General features: G+C 46.3%; 2 protein-coding genes across 4 annotated transcripts; one reads left to right on the forward strand and one right to left on the reverse strand.

Moving 5' to 3' along the window:
• The first annotated feature begins 1,277 nt into the window (after positions 1 to 1,277).
• Positions 1,278 to 11,606, forward strand: brpf3a (bromodomain and PHD finger containing, 3a). Of its 3 annotated transcripts, none has more exons than XM_079747291.1 (13): positions 1,278 to 1,585; positions 2,460 to 3,967; positions 4,310 to 4,466; positions 4,658 to 4,789; positions 5,256 to 5,384; positions 5,645 to 5,957; positions 6,223 to 6,564; positions 6,812 to 7,342; positions 7,453 to 7,519; positions 7,653 to 7,738; positions 8,697 to 8,794; positions 9,000 to 9,154; positions 10,095 to 11,606. In XM_079747291.1, exons 2-13 carry the CDS (start codon positions 2,472 to 2,474, stop codon positions 10,276 to 10,278), a joined length of 3,690 nt encoding a protein of 1,229 aa, XP_079603417.1. In that variant the 5' UTR covers positions 1,278 to 1,585; positions 2,460 to 2,471; the 3' UTR covers positions 10,279 to 11,606. The 3 variants fall into 3 exon arrangements, with proteins under 3 accessions (XP_079603417.1, XP_079603416.1, XP_079603415.1); XM_079747290.1 differs by having other exon boundaries at positions 4,661 to 4,789; positions 6,223 to 6,570; XM_079747289.1 differs by having other exon boundaries at positions 6,223 to 6,570; positions 10,095 to 11,605.
• Positions 11,607 to 11,822: 216 nt separating this feature from the next.
• Positions 11,823 to 15,989, reverse strand: mon1bb (MON1 secretory trafficking family member Bb). The gene is made up of 6 exons (XM_079747293.1): positions 15,910 to 15,989; positions 15,205 to 15,302; positions 14,524 to 15,114; positions 13,602 to 14,394; positions 13,001 to 13,148; positions 11,823 to 12,608 (listed from the first exon to the last, which is right to left on the reverse strand). The coding sequence occupies exons 2-6, from the start codon at positions 15,284 to 15,286 to the stop codon at positions 12,387 to 12,389; spliced, it is 1,836 nt and encodes a 611-aa protein (XP_079603419.1). The 5' UTR covers positions 15,287 to 15,302; positions 15,910 to 15,989; the 3' UTR covers positions 11,823 to 12,386.
• Between the last annotated feature and the right edge of the window lie 233 nt (positions 15,990 to 16,222).

Raw genomic sequence — 16,222 nt, forward strand, 5'->3', positions numbered from 1 at the left:
GCACTGGACGTTGCTGAAGGTGGTTTTGAAGTTTCCAGAATAAGACCAGACAGTGCAAAGAAAAGTTTGGTGGGTGGAGTATATGGAGAATGAGATGGGGGTTGAGGATGGGGTGGTTCTTTTTCATAGATTGGCAACCAAGACATCTGATGTATAAAAATGTATGATATGTAATGTATGTAATGTATCATTTCTTTGTATAAGAAGTATATATAATGGTGTTTTTATTTTATATACTAGTTATTGTGTGTATATTGTGCACTGTTCATGTTTCAAAAATGTGCCTGCTCTATCCTAATTTGATGTGGAAATGTGTGTTCTCATTTCTTCTAATACTGGGATTATGTGTTTTGGGTCACTTCTAAAACGCCTGTTTATAGATATAATGTAACAATGAAATTGTGTGAAAACTCGATTCTATAATGATCTACATAATTATTAATTATAAAGCAATAATTTGGTGATGTTATTGTATAACTACATATGATCTCCGGGGATTTTCTGGTCAAGCTGAATAAAAGCCACCTATAGCTAATTGTTTGTGTTTCTCCTCATGATAACATTTTTATACATAGATTGAGTTGTGAGAGATAAATTCTGTTCATGAACCGGGGCAATGAATAAATGAGCCATTGGACAGTGAGTTAGTGGACAAACATTATTTTTTCAGTACAATGGCTCAATCATGAGTCACATTTTAAAGAAGGAAAATAATTAATTATAAAGCAATAATCTGGGACCATGACAAAATAATTTGACTAGTGATGTAATTGTATAGCTACATCTGATCTTTGCGGATTTCCTCGTCAGATGGAATACAAGCCACCTATAGCAAATACTATGTGTATACCATTTTAAAGAAGAAAAACGCCCTAACGTTTAGAATATGATATTTTAGATATCCAACGAGAATTCTCACTGTTCAAAGATATTAATACAAACAACGATGAATACAGCATAAGATTTTCCTTGTGATATAATTCCCTGTCACCTGTGAACAAATTATAAAAAAACTTGCAATAATTAAGATAAGGCAAAGGCAGCGATAATGTAGCTAAGGCGCGCAATAGTGGTGTCAATGTTTTTCTCAACGCTTTACCACTGTATGTGATGCAAGATGACTCCGATGCATTGCGCTGTACATTTTGACCAATAAGGAACTGATGCGCATTGTCAGCGATGTGCTTCTACGCCCTACAATTGGCTGTGTCCGTTTTTCTAAAGGGGCGTATTTTTCAAGCCATCTTGACAGAATATTTAGCTTCATCCAAGCCATTAACTTGATATCTACAGGGTTCTATTACCCTTGGTTTGACATGCTACAACATTGAAAACGTATAAACCACAGCTATAAAATAATATGGAGTTAATGCGAGTGTCCGAAGTTATAATGGACGACTGAAATATTGAAGATGACGCTGTCGCCTGTGAAATCACCGGCTAGCTAAAGCTTGTGTTGGTGCTGGTCTAACTGGAGGAGCTAGCATGTCCGCCTTGCCTGTAGTTAGTCACTAGCTGACATTTAGCTAGGGCAGAGTTTATTTTCTCCAGGCACACGCATTGCTGTGGGACAGCACTTGACAAGGTAAATTGCTCCGCTTTACCAATATTTTGGTCGGGTTTGGTACAGACATTGCAGTTTGAGTGTAAGCTCAATGTGTCCTACTCAACCGCGTAAATGTTATCGCATCAGTGTAGAATCTGTTTGCAATGGTAGTATCGCTCGCGTCTGTACAAAGCGAAGGCCACATATTTTCACATTGCTGTGTTGTGTGTACGCGAATAACATACAGTTTGACATTATGCATGATCTGCATTCGCAACCTGTTTACTATTGCCATATATAATTAGGCAACTAATCAACTTGCAACATGAGTGTTGTCTCTGTTGTTGTTCGGGGAAAATGGCTGACAAATGTTAAAGCTCGGGTTGGTATTTATTGCCTTTCAACCTAACTACGCACAGCAACAAGGGCAAAGGAATAGCGAATGCAGGCATACGATTGGCCTCCAAGTAACGCGAGAATTTTACCGACTACCGATTTAACCAATCCGGAGAATGCTGTGTAGCATGAAGGCCGTACTTTTTAATATAGACGTTGGTTCAGCTTCGCTATCTTGGCCAATACTTGTGTGGTTTGATGAAGTTATTGAAATAATTATCAATGTCTTATGATTGTACTGATCATAATCAAAGTATGTTTAAGTATAATGCACAATAAACCAACAATATTACTATTGTTGTTATATACTAATGCTGAATAATTCGATATGAATTGTAATTATTGTGATTTTTAATTATTAAAAACATAAATTGTTAAAAATACATCTTATCATAACTCCCGAAATTATGAGCACCTGTGTGTCTAACCTAGGTTTGACACACGTCATAAAATCAGCTACCACCTAATATGCCAGATAACGCTGATTCCTATTGAAACCGATGCCTTTCCATTACAGGTGTAACCCTGGATGAGGAAGGCGAGGGGAGGGGCATGTGAGACAGTAGTTAACAGGTTCAACATGGGCAGGGGTCGAGGCAGGGGCAGGGGAAGGGGCAGGGGGTCATCAGGCCAGTTCCGGCCCCCCTCACCGTACCGGCTGCAGCTGTCTCCCTCCAGGGAGACGCTGACCTACGCCCAGGCCCAGAAGATAGTGGAGGTGGATCTGGACGGCCGGCTCCACCGGATCAACATCACGGACCCTCTGCCGGTGGTGACGGAGGACGAGATGATGGCCCAGGACCTCTCCGAGTGCAACAGCAACAAGGAGAACAGCGAGCAGATGCAGAGCAAAGCCCGCTCGTGGAGGAGGCTCCCCAACGTCAAGGGCCGGAGGAACGGCAAGAGCGCGTCCCACCGCGCCGACGCCCAGCTGCCCGGGGCTCACGGCGACTCCCACCAGCACTCCTCCGCACAAGTGCCCCTGCCCGAGCCCGTGTTCCGCGTCCTGAGCTCGGCGTGCCCCTCGGACGCGCCCCCGCTGCCCGCCGCCTACTACCACTACACGGAGAGGTCGAGCGAGGAGCAGGAGCGCGAGGCGGAGTACGACATGGATGAGGAGGACCTGGCCTGGCTGGAGATGGTCAACCAGAAGAGGGTGTCGGACGGCCACGCCTCGGTGTCGCCCGAGACCTTTGAGCTGCTGATCGACCGGCTGGAGCGCGAGTCGGTGGCGGAGTCGCGGAGCCAGGCGCTCTCCCAGAGCGCCATCGACGAGGACGCCTTCTGCTGCGTCTGCCTGGACGACGAGTGCCTCAACAGCAACGTGATCCTGTTCTGCGACATCTGCAACCTGGCCGTGCACCAGGAGTGCTACGGCGTGCCCTACGTCCCCGAGGGCCAGTGGCTGTGCCGCTGCTGCCTGCAGTCCCCGTCGCGGCCCATGGACTGCGTGCTGTGCCCCAACCGCGGCGGCGCCTTCAAGCAGACCAGCGACGGCCGCTGGGCGCACGTGGCCTGCGCCATCTGGATCCCCGAGGTGTGCTTCGCCAACACGGTGTTCCTGGAGCCCGTGGAGGGCATCAAGAACATCCCGCCCGCCCGCTGGAAGCTCACCTGCTACCTGTGCAAGCAGAAGGGCCGCGGCGCCTCCATCCAGTGCCACAAGGCCAACTGCTACAGGGCCTTCCACGTGACGTGCGCGCAGAAGGCCGGCCTGTTCATGAAGATCGACCCGGTCAGGGAGACGGGCTCCAACGGCACCACCTTCACCGTGAAGAAGACGGCCTTCTGCCAGCACCACTCGCCGCTGGGCCCCCGCCACCACGGAGACGACGAGGCGGCGGGGGAGCGGCTGGCGGGGGGGCGGGGGAGCCGGGGCCAGAGGTCGTACACGCAGAGCCCGCCCCCCCCCGGCAAGAAGAACGCTCCCAAGGGGCAGAAGAAGAAGGGGAAGAAGGGCTCGGGCAGGCCCGGCCGGCGCTCTGCGCTGCCGGTGCTGCTGGTGCCCCAGATCCCCTCACACAGGTCAGAGCCTCGGGGGGGGGCGAATGATACGGGGGACTGAGGCAGGCGCATTCTAGGTCCACAAAGTCCATTGCATTCTTTTGAGGCGACCATCTTCATTTGCTTGCTTCACAACCCATGAGTGTTATCAGCTATTACACCACATGGTTGGAACGAAACTAATTAAAAGGTACTATCAAAATGGTTACAGTGTGTCTGCAGCACAGTGGGTTGTTTGGATTATTATCGTCCACCTACTTTATTGCGTCATGTTGTTCTGTTTGAAAGCAGATGGCCACAAGGCAAAAACAAAGAGTAAAAAAACCCCAAGTAACCACCATCATCCCTATATGGTGTCCTCAGGCTCAACAAGATCTGCACAGGCGTGGTGGTGCAGAGGAAGAATCAGTTCATGCAGCGGCTCCATAACTACTGGTTACTTAAGCGGCAGTCCAAGAACGGCATGCCCCTCATACGACGACTCCACTCACACCTTCAGGCCCACAAGACCACTGAGCTGGTGAGGGCCAGCGCTTCCGTCCAGACGTTCCAGCTTTCCTGTTTCAGTCGATTTCTGGTTAATGCGGTTTTTTAAAAGGTGTGTGTGTGTGTGTGTGTGTGTGTGTGTGTGTGTGTGTGTGTGTGTGTGTGTGTGTGTGTGTGTGTGTGTGTGTGTGTGTGTGTGTGTGTGTGTGTGTGTGTGTGTGTTAGAAGGAACCTGATGAGAAGCTGTGCGCCGCCAGAGAAGAACTCCGCTACTGGCAGAAGCTGAGGCAGGACCTGGAGCGAGCCAGACTGCTGATAGAGCTCATCCGCAAGAGGGAACGACTAAAGAGGGAACAGGTGGATGCCATGGTCCTATCTTCAGTATACAGCATGAGTCGATCCAGAACATGTTAATGTTTACCAGTTGAAGACTTCAGGCTCGGGCTGCCTGGCAACTTCTCTGTATCGACTTGTATGTGTTGTGCTACGTTTATCCGACTAAGAATAAGTGGTTATGTAATCATGTAACGATTGTTAATAGGGCTCCACAATAAATATTAACATATTATTAATATTAATTAAAATCTCTTTTTTTTTCCTGCAATTGGCTAATTGTGAAAGGTCTCCATTCATTTATTAACATTTTTGGGGATTTAGAAAAACAAATGAACCACAGTTTGTACTCTGGTTCCATGCCTTTTTAATTTTACATATTCCATGTAAAATTTAAAACCATTACAACTCTAATATAATAAAGCAATTGCTTCATCATCCAGGTAAATGTATGGTATGTACTAACCCTCCAATGTTTCCATGGGTGCAGATGAAGGTGCAGCAGGCGGTGCTTGAGCTAAAGCTGAGCCCTGCTCTGGTGCTGCTCCGCTCCACTCTGGACCAACTGCAGGACAAAGACAGCGCCAGAATCTTCTCTCAGCCCGTTAATCTTGCCGAGGTCAGTACAGTTCGGACAGGAATGTCTGAGATTATATAAACTATTGATTGACCGATTAGATTGGCCTGGTTTATAGGTTTTTGGTTTATAAGGTTTTTTAAAGGAGGTGTGTGTGTGTGTGTGTGTTTGTACAAATGGGAGAAACAAGAACCAGAGGAAGATGAGTTATCAATTACGTTTTACCTTCACGGTACAAAAGTGTCCTTTTTCTTTGCATTTCACATTGATTGATGTCAGTGTGACTGTTCTGCTGCTCCCAGGTGCCAGATTACCCAGAGTTCATTTCCCAGCCCATGGACCTCTCCACCATGCGGGCCAAGCTGGAAGCCCACGCCTACTGCTCCGTGGCCGACCTGGAGCACGACTTCGACCTCATGGTTTCCAACTGCCTGAAGTACAACTCCAAGGACACCATGTTCCACAAGGCGGCGCTGCAGCTGCGGGAGGTGGGCGGGGCCGTGCTGAGACACGCCCACCGCCAGGCCCAGGGCATCGGCCTGGACCCCGGCTCCGGCCTGCACCTCCCCGACTCGCACAACAAGCACGGCTTCAACCAGTGCTCCTGGGGCGACGGTGAGCCGGCTTGGACGGGGACCATCTCCGTCTTAAAATGTGGAGCACAATTGGCGAAAAATGCGAAAGTCAGTAAAGAGTTCTCAAGCTGGTTCCATTTTTGGTGTTTTAAGTTACAAAACACAGAAAACCAGGACACAGAAATGAAGAAATGACATATCCAGAGATCCAGAAGTTGATCAAGTCCATGCAATAGTTGTGTAAGTGTGCGCCCGACAGCCGAAACGGCGCTTATCGTATACCGACCTCCATTTCCTCTCCACAGTCGACTCCATCCTGGACCCGGAGAACCGGCTCCACCTGACGACGGAGGAGCAGCTGAAGACCCTGCTGGACCAGCTGGACGTGGTGAACTCCATGCGCTCCAGCGGGGGGCGCACCAAACGCATCCGCCTGCTGCGCCGGGAGATCAATGCGCTCAGACAGAGGATGAACCAGCAGCAGCTCAGCGCTCAGGTCGTCAACGGCAACGCAAAGAAAGACCCAAAAGAGGAGGAGCTGGAGGAGGACCGGGAGGAGAGGGATAAGGTCGAGGTCCAGAAGGAGAGGAAGGAGGGAAAGAAGGAGATTGCCGACAGCGGACCTTTAACGTCCGCCTCCACCCCGGGTACAGGTGAGGCCTCGTGTGGAACGATATAAATCTTATGAAATGATAATGTGTACATATTTTACACATATTGAAAATGTGAAAATATATATGAAATATGAAAAATCATATTAATGATATCAATGAAATACAGCCGAACTTTGCAGCCTTTAAATCAGCATGTAGTTCCGTCAGGACACGCCTTCTATGGGCGGGGTTCGTCTCTGACCGCCCCCCCCCCCCCCCCCTCATGTCCTCTTCTCTGCAGATGGCTCTCCCCCCGTGTTGGAGCTCACAGGTCCGGTATCGTCGCCCCTGCCGGGGGACGCCCCCCTGGAGCCCCCCGTCCTCGGCGCGGCCCCCGGGGGCCGTCGCTCCCCCGGCCGCTCCTACAAGCGCCAGAGGTCGGCGCGCAGCGGGGGCAAGGGCCCAGGCGAGGACGAGGCGGAGGTCGGCGAGACGGCGTGCCCCCAACCCGAGGCGGTCCACGAGGTCACGCCTCTGGGCCGGGCGGGCCCCACCCCCCCACCGGGCCCCGCGACTCCGCTGGCCGGGGTGGGCCGCCGCACCTCGGTCCTCTTCAAGAAGGCCAAGAACGGCGCCAGGCTGCCGGGCAAGAACAAAGCGTCGCCGGCGGAGGGTGGGGCCAACGGTCTGGACGGCGCCACTGCTCCCTCGCCCGCCACGCCCACGTTCACACCGCTGCCCTCCGTCCCCTCCCCCCACCGCCTGAGGTCCAGAGGGCCCAGCTCCGACGGCGAGCCAGAGAAGCCGCTCCCGACGCACCCCCAGCAGGAAGGTAGGCGCACGTGGCCGGCTCTGTGTACACACTCCAAGCAGGGGTCTATTTTCCCCAACGGGCGTTTGTTTTGTGGTCACTAACCCAGTGAAACGTGTGTCATTGATCAGGCTTAACGAACGGGCTCGGGAAGCACGAGGACGCCCCTTCAGACCTGCCCAACAGCCAAACGTTCAAGTTGGTATCCAGTGTATCCATTATTAATTCTCCCTTGTTTAAATATTGGGAATAGGTCTTTGTTGTTTGGGATTCTAGCATGGTCACCCTCTCTCTCTTTCTCCCTGGCTCACTTTTTGCTCCACAACTGCAGTGGCTCTCCCCCCAAACGAAGTCGAGGAAAACCTGCTTTGGCTAAGGTCCCAGACAATGAGAACGCTGTTGACCTCGCTGGTTCAGGTATATATGGTTACATTTAAATCTTATCACCAATTATTAGGGGTGGCTTTTGAATCTTGGACGGTTTGATTCTTTTGATAGCAAACCATAGCAAGTTGACTTGTTGTTTAATTTTCAATAAATGTCCTTATTGTATGTTTGATAACCCCATTGTGAAATAGCAGTGGCTCTAAAGTCTTTTCTTTTCAAAGTATTGCACAGTTCAGGCTGTTAGTGTACTAGGTTACACAATGTGAAGAAAAACACTTCAAAAGTTTGCATTTTGAAACGAATAAATATTATTTTTAAAAAGCTGAATTTCCAGTTGTCAACGTCAGCTACAACATCATACCACTGGCACTGCTGGCAATTATTCTCTCCGTCTGTACTTGTGGTGCATATTTGCTGTTGTACTAAATTGTTGCACCATTTTTCTGTAAGCTTAAACGCATCACAAAATCAACTATTTTACCTTTTTAACGTTTCTACATTCTCTTCATCGATGTGAATATCGTGCATAACCAGTCTATATATACTAGTCTATATTATAGTCTATTTCACTAATACTAGCCTTTATTGTTATATATTTAACGTAGATGCTGACATGAAGGAACGCATGCATTGTCGTTCTTTTGTGAGCTGATTTTGTTTGGAAGGTGTTCAGTCATTCAGCAGAGGCTCCGAGCCTCACCTAAACCGCTGTGGGGAAACCCTGACAATTTTCAAGCAAAAATGTGGAATCAATGAGCAATATATATATATATTGAGGCATTTGTTAAACAAATTATATATGATTTGACGATGGTCTGGCCTCATAAATCTAATTCTACCAAAACCCTAGTTGAGGAATCCCCTTCACCATTACAGAGTACAATCCACACTTTAATCAGATATGTTCCTGAATAACAACCTATTGTCAAATGCCTTCCCCACTCTCAGATCATGGGCATCATTGCCATGTTTCTTTGTTTGTATGCAGGAACGACAACACATCTCTCTCTAGATAACGGGTCAGCACTCACACCGCTGGACTTGGTTTGGGCAAAGTGCAGGGGCTATCCATCATATCCAGCAATGGTGAGAAAGACTTTACCAGTACTAGTATTTGGGTGTGATGAGCATTTCCATTAAACAGAATAATAATGTAATACTAATAGAAATGGAAGAACACTAATCAATTTAGCACTCATGCTGATTCAAAACCAAGGGACAACGGTCAGTGTTATTTCTCCTCCTTTTGCTGTTTTTATTCATGACCCCGATTCACCTTGCACTCTAACAGATTGTGGACCCAGGCATGCCCCAAGAAGGTGTTCTTCACAACGGCATCCCCATCCCAGTCCCACCTGTGGAGGTTCTCAAGCTGTGTGCTCGGAGGGAAGAGGAGGCCGGCCAGAAGCTGTTCCTGGTGCTCTTCTTTGACGCAAAGAGAACTTGGTAAGAGAGAATCTCATGGAGAAGTGTAAAAGCCTATATAGCCAGGTAAATATAACTAGTGGTAGTGGTCACAAAACGCAAGGGAACAGCCTTGCTTGACTTGTTTTACCCTCGCACAACTCGTCAACTCTTCAGTGTTTCTTTAGGTCAATCTCCAAATGTGTTAAATGTGTGTTTTAGCAAACGTTAATTAAACTACATATGTCGGAGGAGGATTACCCTGGAGCCTACTCCTCAGTTTTGGTGCTGCGCCCCAAATGGTTTTATTTCCCAGAATGCCATGATGTTACTAGACTACTACTATGTTGTCTTCTTCATCGATCGTTAGGATTCTAAGGGGTAATCATACCGCACTGCACTTGACAATGAATGTATAAGGTGTTTTTTTCATGTAGAAGAATATGAACAATGCACAACACGTCCATTTTGGCTTCAATTAAGGGCGATTTCTAAGCTCCATTTTTTTTTTTCACACTAAACAATTGCACACTTTGGCGAACAATTTGAGTCCAAGGCCTTGTAAGGATCTTAAAGCATTGCCTATTGTACTATCCGGTTGAGATCAGATCATCAGTTCCATTTTGAAAACTGGATGAACAAATGATACAGCCTCCGACGGTCAGCTGTTTCCTCTCTTTCTCTTCTAAGCCATGTGAAAAAAGAATTATTCCAGGCCCCCACCCCGTTCTAATACACAGTTGCTGAGCGATATTTTTCCTTCAAGCTTGTCTCTACATCATCGATGTTAGGCAACACAGAGGTACCACTCGCATGCTGAAGGGTTCAATGTAGAGGACATGCGTTGAATACCACCTTGACCAGAATGCAAACACGTAGACCCCAGCTCGCTTTGGACCGGTATCCTCCTTTTTTTAATCTTATCTTTTTAATCTAAACGTGCATACATCAAATATCTCTCCCTTCTCAACTTTTTCTTCAGGCAATGGCTGCCGCGGGACAAACTGATGCCCATGGGGCTGGACGACACCGTGGACAAACTGCGCCTCATGGAGGGAAAGAAGCCAAGCATCCGCAAATCTGTCCACACAGCCTACGACCGGGCCATGGCCCACCTGAACCACGTGAGGGGCAACCTCAACTTCACTCCATCCAATTTTATATGAAAACGCAAACCTAGGAGCATTGTTCACAGGTGGCCTGTAAAACTAAGGAACGATGGAAGCTGGAGTTCCACAATAATCTGTCTGAAGGGGTGATCGAGTCTTATGGTTACTTTTGGTTTCCATTTTGATGTTGTTGTTTTTTTTAAATAGGGATGAATATTGTTTATATGGCCCATGTGCTTTCTCTAAAAAAAATATATTGATTCATGAATTTGTTTCACACAAACACTGTTGCTATGTGTTAAAAAAGCAGTTGTTAGGCCAAAGTGAAACAAGGCTTCAAAGTAGAGAAATTGTAAATATTTTATTGGAAAATAGATTAGCTTGAGTCAAAGCATTTATATAGATTTTATGGATGGATGTCATAGATTGTATTGGCCTCTGAACAGTCTCTGCTTTTTCTCAGAGTGCCAGGGTTCTCCATGGTAAATCAGGTCCGCCCCGTTATCCAAGAGTTATATATTTGGCCTCGGATAGTTTTTGTGTCAATCCATTTTGACGTCACTTACAATATACGTAAAATAAACGTGTTCCTTGTTTATTTTTTCATTCTGGCTGCCATGAAACCCATTCAAGCCAATGACAAATTGTGTACGTGTGTGTTTATATGTATATATATATGTATATATGTGTGTGTGTGTGTGTGTGTGTGTGTATATATATATATATATATATGTATATATGTGTATTTATCTATATGTTGTATTGTTTATGTGCTTCCCATTCAATGGATCAGAAAATAGATATTGTTTGCCTAATTGGCAGCTGAGACCTTTTCTGAAGACGCGCTGCAGCTACTTGTTAAATAGTAATCGTTTTAAAGTAATTACAAAGCGGAGGATTTGATGTTGTCGACATTGCAATTGCATATTAAGGAATTTCTACAAATTTTCCAATCCGATAAAGCACAATCAACCTGTTTAAAAATACTAATGTTTGAAAAGCTATGATCCATTACTCCTATACAAATCTGTTGCTTGTGTATGGATTCCTACTCCACTGAAGAAATGTGCTTGTATATATTACTTGTAAATATTGTAAATGTGTTTATATTGGCTTACATTAAGTAATTTAAGGAATGCAAAGATCTAATTATAGGGTTTTAATTTATATTGTGTGACAGTTGAAGAGTGTTATTTAAAAAGTAAAATATTATCAAAAATCAAAAAAGTAAGGGTATGATGATCAGTAGGTCTGTCATAGTGACGGCACTTAACTGAATTTTTAGATCATGTTCACTAGCATTCAGTTGGCACAATTGTGTAGGCGTGAGTGTTTGCACTAGCCTACTATTTTTAGTTTTCTTTTAGGTGGTATTGGAGATTTTGATCTTGTAATTTAAATTGTTCTGCAAGATCTTCAATCTTTCCAAGACAATATTTTCTCACACAAATAAATACAGTTTCAACAGGACATGTGTCATTAATCATAAAATCTCATCACCTGTGCAGAACCTAATATAATTAACAGTTAGAACCAGTTTCGAGAAAGAAGTATCTTTTAAAAGGAGTCTTGTGACATTGGATGAACACAATTCAAACAAGGACATATGAGATGAGATTTTTATCAGATTGAGGATCACACTTGGTTTTATTCACAAAAGGTAACCTGGATAAAGTTAGACCTGCTAATACACTAATACAATTTAGCCAGGCTCATAATGTTCTAGTGGTTATTTAGCCCAAATAATTTGTGTGCGCAACATAGATATTACTTTATGACCCAATTAATTACCGCATAAAGAGACGGTTGCAACTAGGTGGGCCGAACCGAATCCAGTATCATGTCCTTCAACCTTTGCTCCGTTAAATTCCCCATCATTGTGAGGAAATCCCCTCACTGCTGTTGCAATAAAATATAAAAACATAATAGCTTTACAATACTTCATTTTGATTCTACCGCATGACGCTATACATTTCCTGTCTTGCTGTCTTTCCCAGACTCTGCTTTCTGATCAGGGTGGGGAGGAATGCCAGTGTCCATTCAATTAAATAGTGTAAGACGTAGTGTTGAAGACCAAAGTCCAAAGAGTTCCCAGTGTCAGTGGCCAGTGTGCAAACCAGTGGCGGTAAGAACAGAACAGCAGTGAGTTGACACAGAGACCTCCCCTATAGCAGAGACATGAAGCCATTATCTGTGGAGTCCTGCTGCTCAGACTTGCGGGAGCCCTTGCTGGGGTTCGGGGTGGTGGAGTACTTGGGTGGGTACCGTATGAAGAGACGGTCCTCCTCCTTCTTGATCCACCGCAGGAGCTTGGTGATCGCTGTGATGGCGCAGGCCTTCGTCACCAGGGGACTGAAGCACGTGTACAGCTCAAATTTACTTGTGACCTAAGACATTGAGCAAGATGGGAAGACACAGACTTGACTCCAATGTTTGTGAAGATGTTGGAGGTAAGACTTCAAGCATAATGTGAGTGAACTTTGTTAGAAATGCCTCTATGTTATCTAGTGGACTGAGCGCCTGCCTTTGTATGAGACCATTTTGATTACAAACCACTCCCGGACAAATTCTGGCCAATAAGGACATCGCTGCCCTCATTTGATTTGGGAATCAATCTTATATGTCAATCAAGCTCACTCACACTGTTGTCATCTCAATGCCAATGAACCGTGGAAGGCAGGGTTATTTTCTAAATCCAGCCTTCTGCTCTAACTCTCTCTCTTAACAACTGTCAAATGTTACTTAGAGCACCTTTAACAGGCAAGCTGTGCTTACATACCCAGGCTAGCAGGGTCTCCCGCTCGGCTACATGGTAGATGAGTTTGAGGGGCCGGGAGGAGCTGTGGATGCGGCTGTGCATGTAACGGTAGAGGTCCAGCAGTCTCATCTTCTCCTCAGTGCTGCTGTATGGAGCTTCCATCTCTGGGCTGCAGGGGGAACACCCCACCAGGGGAAGGAAAAATGATGTGAACAAAAAGGCTATATTTTGAGGGGGAATATCTCTGAGAATTAGCAAATCCATGCACTTTGTCAGTGAAATGGCTTTTAGGGTTATTTATATTCAACTAATTATAAATCTTAATTGTCAATGGTCTCGTACTTATCAATTTTTAAGTTATATGGACCTGGAAAGAACTACTCATTAAAAGGTATTCATAGAGTAAATCATCATGTTAGTTTTTAGAGCAATTGATTAATATCGATTATTTTTGTTATATGGGGCTGTGCTGCATTGGCATGCAGAGATCCTGCAAATGCACATTTGGGGCTCACAATGCTTCCAAAGCATTCCAAAGAAATACATTCACTTTTATATGTAGTCCCCCAACCCATGTGAATGACATCCAAACAAAATGCACACAACACAAACGCACACAGACCTGGTGAACTGGGTGAGCTGACGGTGGTTATCGGGCACGTCGAAGGGCTTGTACATGAAGTGCCTGAGGTCCGAGACGCCCACCTGGCTCACGCTGTAGGACTGGGCTTTCTCTATGAGGCTTAAAGAGTTCTGGGCCACCATGGCCTCCTCTATCCTTCTCTTGCACTCGGCCACGGCGTAGAAAGCCTCCTTATCGGTGGAGAGAAGCAGGAGGCAAACAGTGCATTCCGGAGGGTCCAGGTAGGATATGTAAGCGTAAAAGTAACAGTCGGGGTTAAAGAGAGGCAGGCAGATGGGAGTCCAGATCTCCCCGGCCTGGAAGGCCGACGAGGCGCCAATCAGGTTGAGCAGCAGGTGGACGTCAGCGGGCTCCAGCCTGGCATCCTCGATCACCGTCTTCTCCTGGACGATGGTGACCAGCTGCTTCTTTGCGATGAGAATGGAGAACACTAGGTTAGGGGTGATGGCCTTCTGCAGGATCTGGCTCAGCGAGTCCCTGAGAGAGGAGGGCAGGGGCAGGCAGTGCACTGCTGCCAGCAGAAAGCTGGGGTCCCAATCGACCAGGTCTAGCAGGCCGTCCAGGATCTTCTCCGACCCGGCCAGCAGGCGGCGCAGGTCGTAGTTCTTCTTGTGCTCGAAGATGCGGGTGATGCTGGCCTGGGTGAGCATGCTGATGATCTGGTAGTACACGTAGAGAAGCTCGTCGCGGAGCTGCTGCTCGGACTGCCGGCTGTTGGCCACACACACCAGAACCAGGGGACCCTTCTGCACGAACACGACTGTGTGCTCCTCTGAGAAGCGAGAGGGAGGAAGAGAGCTTAAGCATACGATTATAAGAAGACTTTTAGTGTTATTTATAACATTTATATTTATAAAATTAGAGGAAGAAATGGGGCGAACCCAGCTCTATGAAGCCTCACCTGAAAAGACAGATCGGATCATGTTGTCTCCACTCTGGACGAAAGACACAAGGGCCATCATCACTCCCATGGTGGATGAAAGGGCCTCTTCGCTGCCATAGCGGGAGTATATAGGCTTGCCTGCTTCACTGAGGACAAAGACATGCTTGCGGTGCTGCCTCCAGCTCTCGGCTGTCACGTCCTCGTCACGGTGGGATAGAGGAGGAGCCTCTTCAGCGACGCTCTCAGACAACACGGATGACGTGCCCTCTGTGCCAACACAGTGTTCCTCTAGCTTACTTCCTGCCAGCAACGCAACTACAAACTCCCCAGAACTGTCTTTACCATTATTAACACAAGCCTCAGCCAGAACGACTTCATCTGACTGAGCAGATAGGCCAATGTCTTCAGACTCCTGGCTTACTGGGTCAGCCTTTTGGTTCAGTTCGGCCTCTAAGGTCGACGTCCGCTCGACTGCTGTAGGGTCTGGCAGCAGTGTCTCTACGGGGTCCTCTGTGCTTACACTGGTTTTAACATCTCTGTCCACAACCTCACCGTGATATGGAAACATGTGACTGCCCAACAGCGAGAGAGACGTTGCCAATGTATCAGCTATAATGGAAAACAAAAAAGGAAAAGTGAGATGAATAGGGGATACTACGTAAATAAAACTTTGCAATCAACGGTTGAAAATAATTGTACCATATGCGCCAGGACCCTCGGTTGGTTGATCACATATATTCAGTTCTTCCGCACCTTCTTTTTGTGGATTGTCTCTTTCCATGTTACCATCCCAGTAACTGCAGGGGAGAGCATTTAACATTTAGAGCTCCTAGACCATTATGCTAAATGCCAAGCAGCCAAGTAACCGAAACGTAAAGAGCTTTTAAATCGGAAAACTGATCTTGTGCTAAAGTCACATGATATGAGGCATATTAGTCTCGGGTCGAATTTTTTAAACTGTGAGCGGGTTACAATATATAGTTAAGCATCAAAGAAACAGACACAGGTTTGAGAAACAGTACGTTGACAGTGAAAGTATTTTGTTTAAATGAAATCCAATAATCTAAAAATCATGATACAATACAAATGCTGATACACAGATACACTGAATACAAGTGTATCAGTGTATACAAATACACTGAATACAAAGTACTGCGTGTACGAGTGCAAGTCAGGCGTCTAACGTTTCCCAATTTGCATTGCACAGCGTAATGGCCAAATGTAATGTGAACACACTGTGATGCTGCTCAAAACGTATTCATTTATATTTTGTCGAAGCTAATGAGCTAACTCTGACAGCTAGACTACAACATTCATTTCGGGGCATCGTCTTAAAATGACCATGACAGTAATTGTGAGCAATTAATATATGAATCAGATTATACTGAAGAAGATAACACTTACTACTTATTATTATACCGTCAGAACTTCAGTAAACAGGTCAGCGTACAAGCTGAGCTAAAGATCATAGAATGAAAACATTTCCTCTTAGGACATCCAACTTCCGGAATACCTGATGGAAGGAAGAGTTAACCAATGAATGAAGCCGCTTGGTCACGACTGCTTCAAACCCGCCTTTTGAGATGCGAACGAGACCCAGCAGCAAATCCTGTTTTCAGGCTCCATACGTTCCACGTTTTCTGCCAAACAATTTAACAGGGCTATATATTCCTAGCGATTCCCATCAGCTTCCTGCTTAATCTCCAGATGTTTCCTT

This window comes from Pollachius pollachius (assembly GCF_949987615.1).
Source record: "Pollachius pollachius genome assembly, chromosome: 12".
Taxonomy (NCBI): Eukaryota; Metazoa; Chordata; class Actinopteri; order Gadiformes; family Gadidae; genus Pollachius; species Pollachius pollachius.

What these genes read in the sequence shown, in the direction of transcription:
- brpf3a (XM_079747289.1), top strand. Translation starts at nt 2,472, where the DNA reads ATGAGGAAGGCGAGGGGAGGGGCATGTGAGACAGTAGTTAACAGGTTC. An exon ending in CCAGTGCTCCTGGGGCGACG is followed by an intron (nt 5,958 to 6,222) that starts GTGAGCCGGCTT and finishes TCCTCTCCACAG; the next exon opens with TCGACTCCATCCTGGACCCG. An exon ending in TGTTGACCTCGCTGGTTCAG is followed by an intron (nt 7,739 to 8,696) that starts GTATATATGGTT and finishes GTTTGTATGCAG; the next exon opens with GAACGACAACACATCTCTCT.
- mon1bb (XM_079747293.1), bottom strand. Translation starts at nt 15,286, where the DNA reads ATGGAAAGAGACAATCCACAAAAAGAAGGTGCGGAAGAACTGAATATA. An exon ending in CAGCTCACCCAGTTCACCAG is followed by an intron (nt 13,149 to 13,601) that starts GTCTGTGTGCGT and finishes TTCCCCCTGCAG; the next exon opens with CCCAGAGATGGAAGCTCCAT. An exon ending in GGGAGACCCTGCTAGCCTGG is followed by an intron (nt 12,609 to 13,000) that starts GTATGTAAGCAC and finishes TCAATGTCTTAG; the next exon opens with GTCACAAGTAAATTTGAGCT.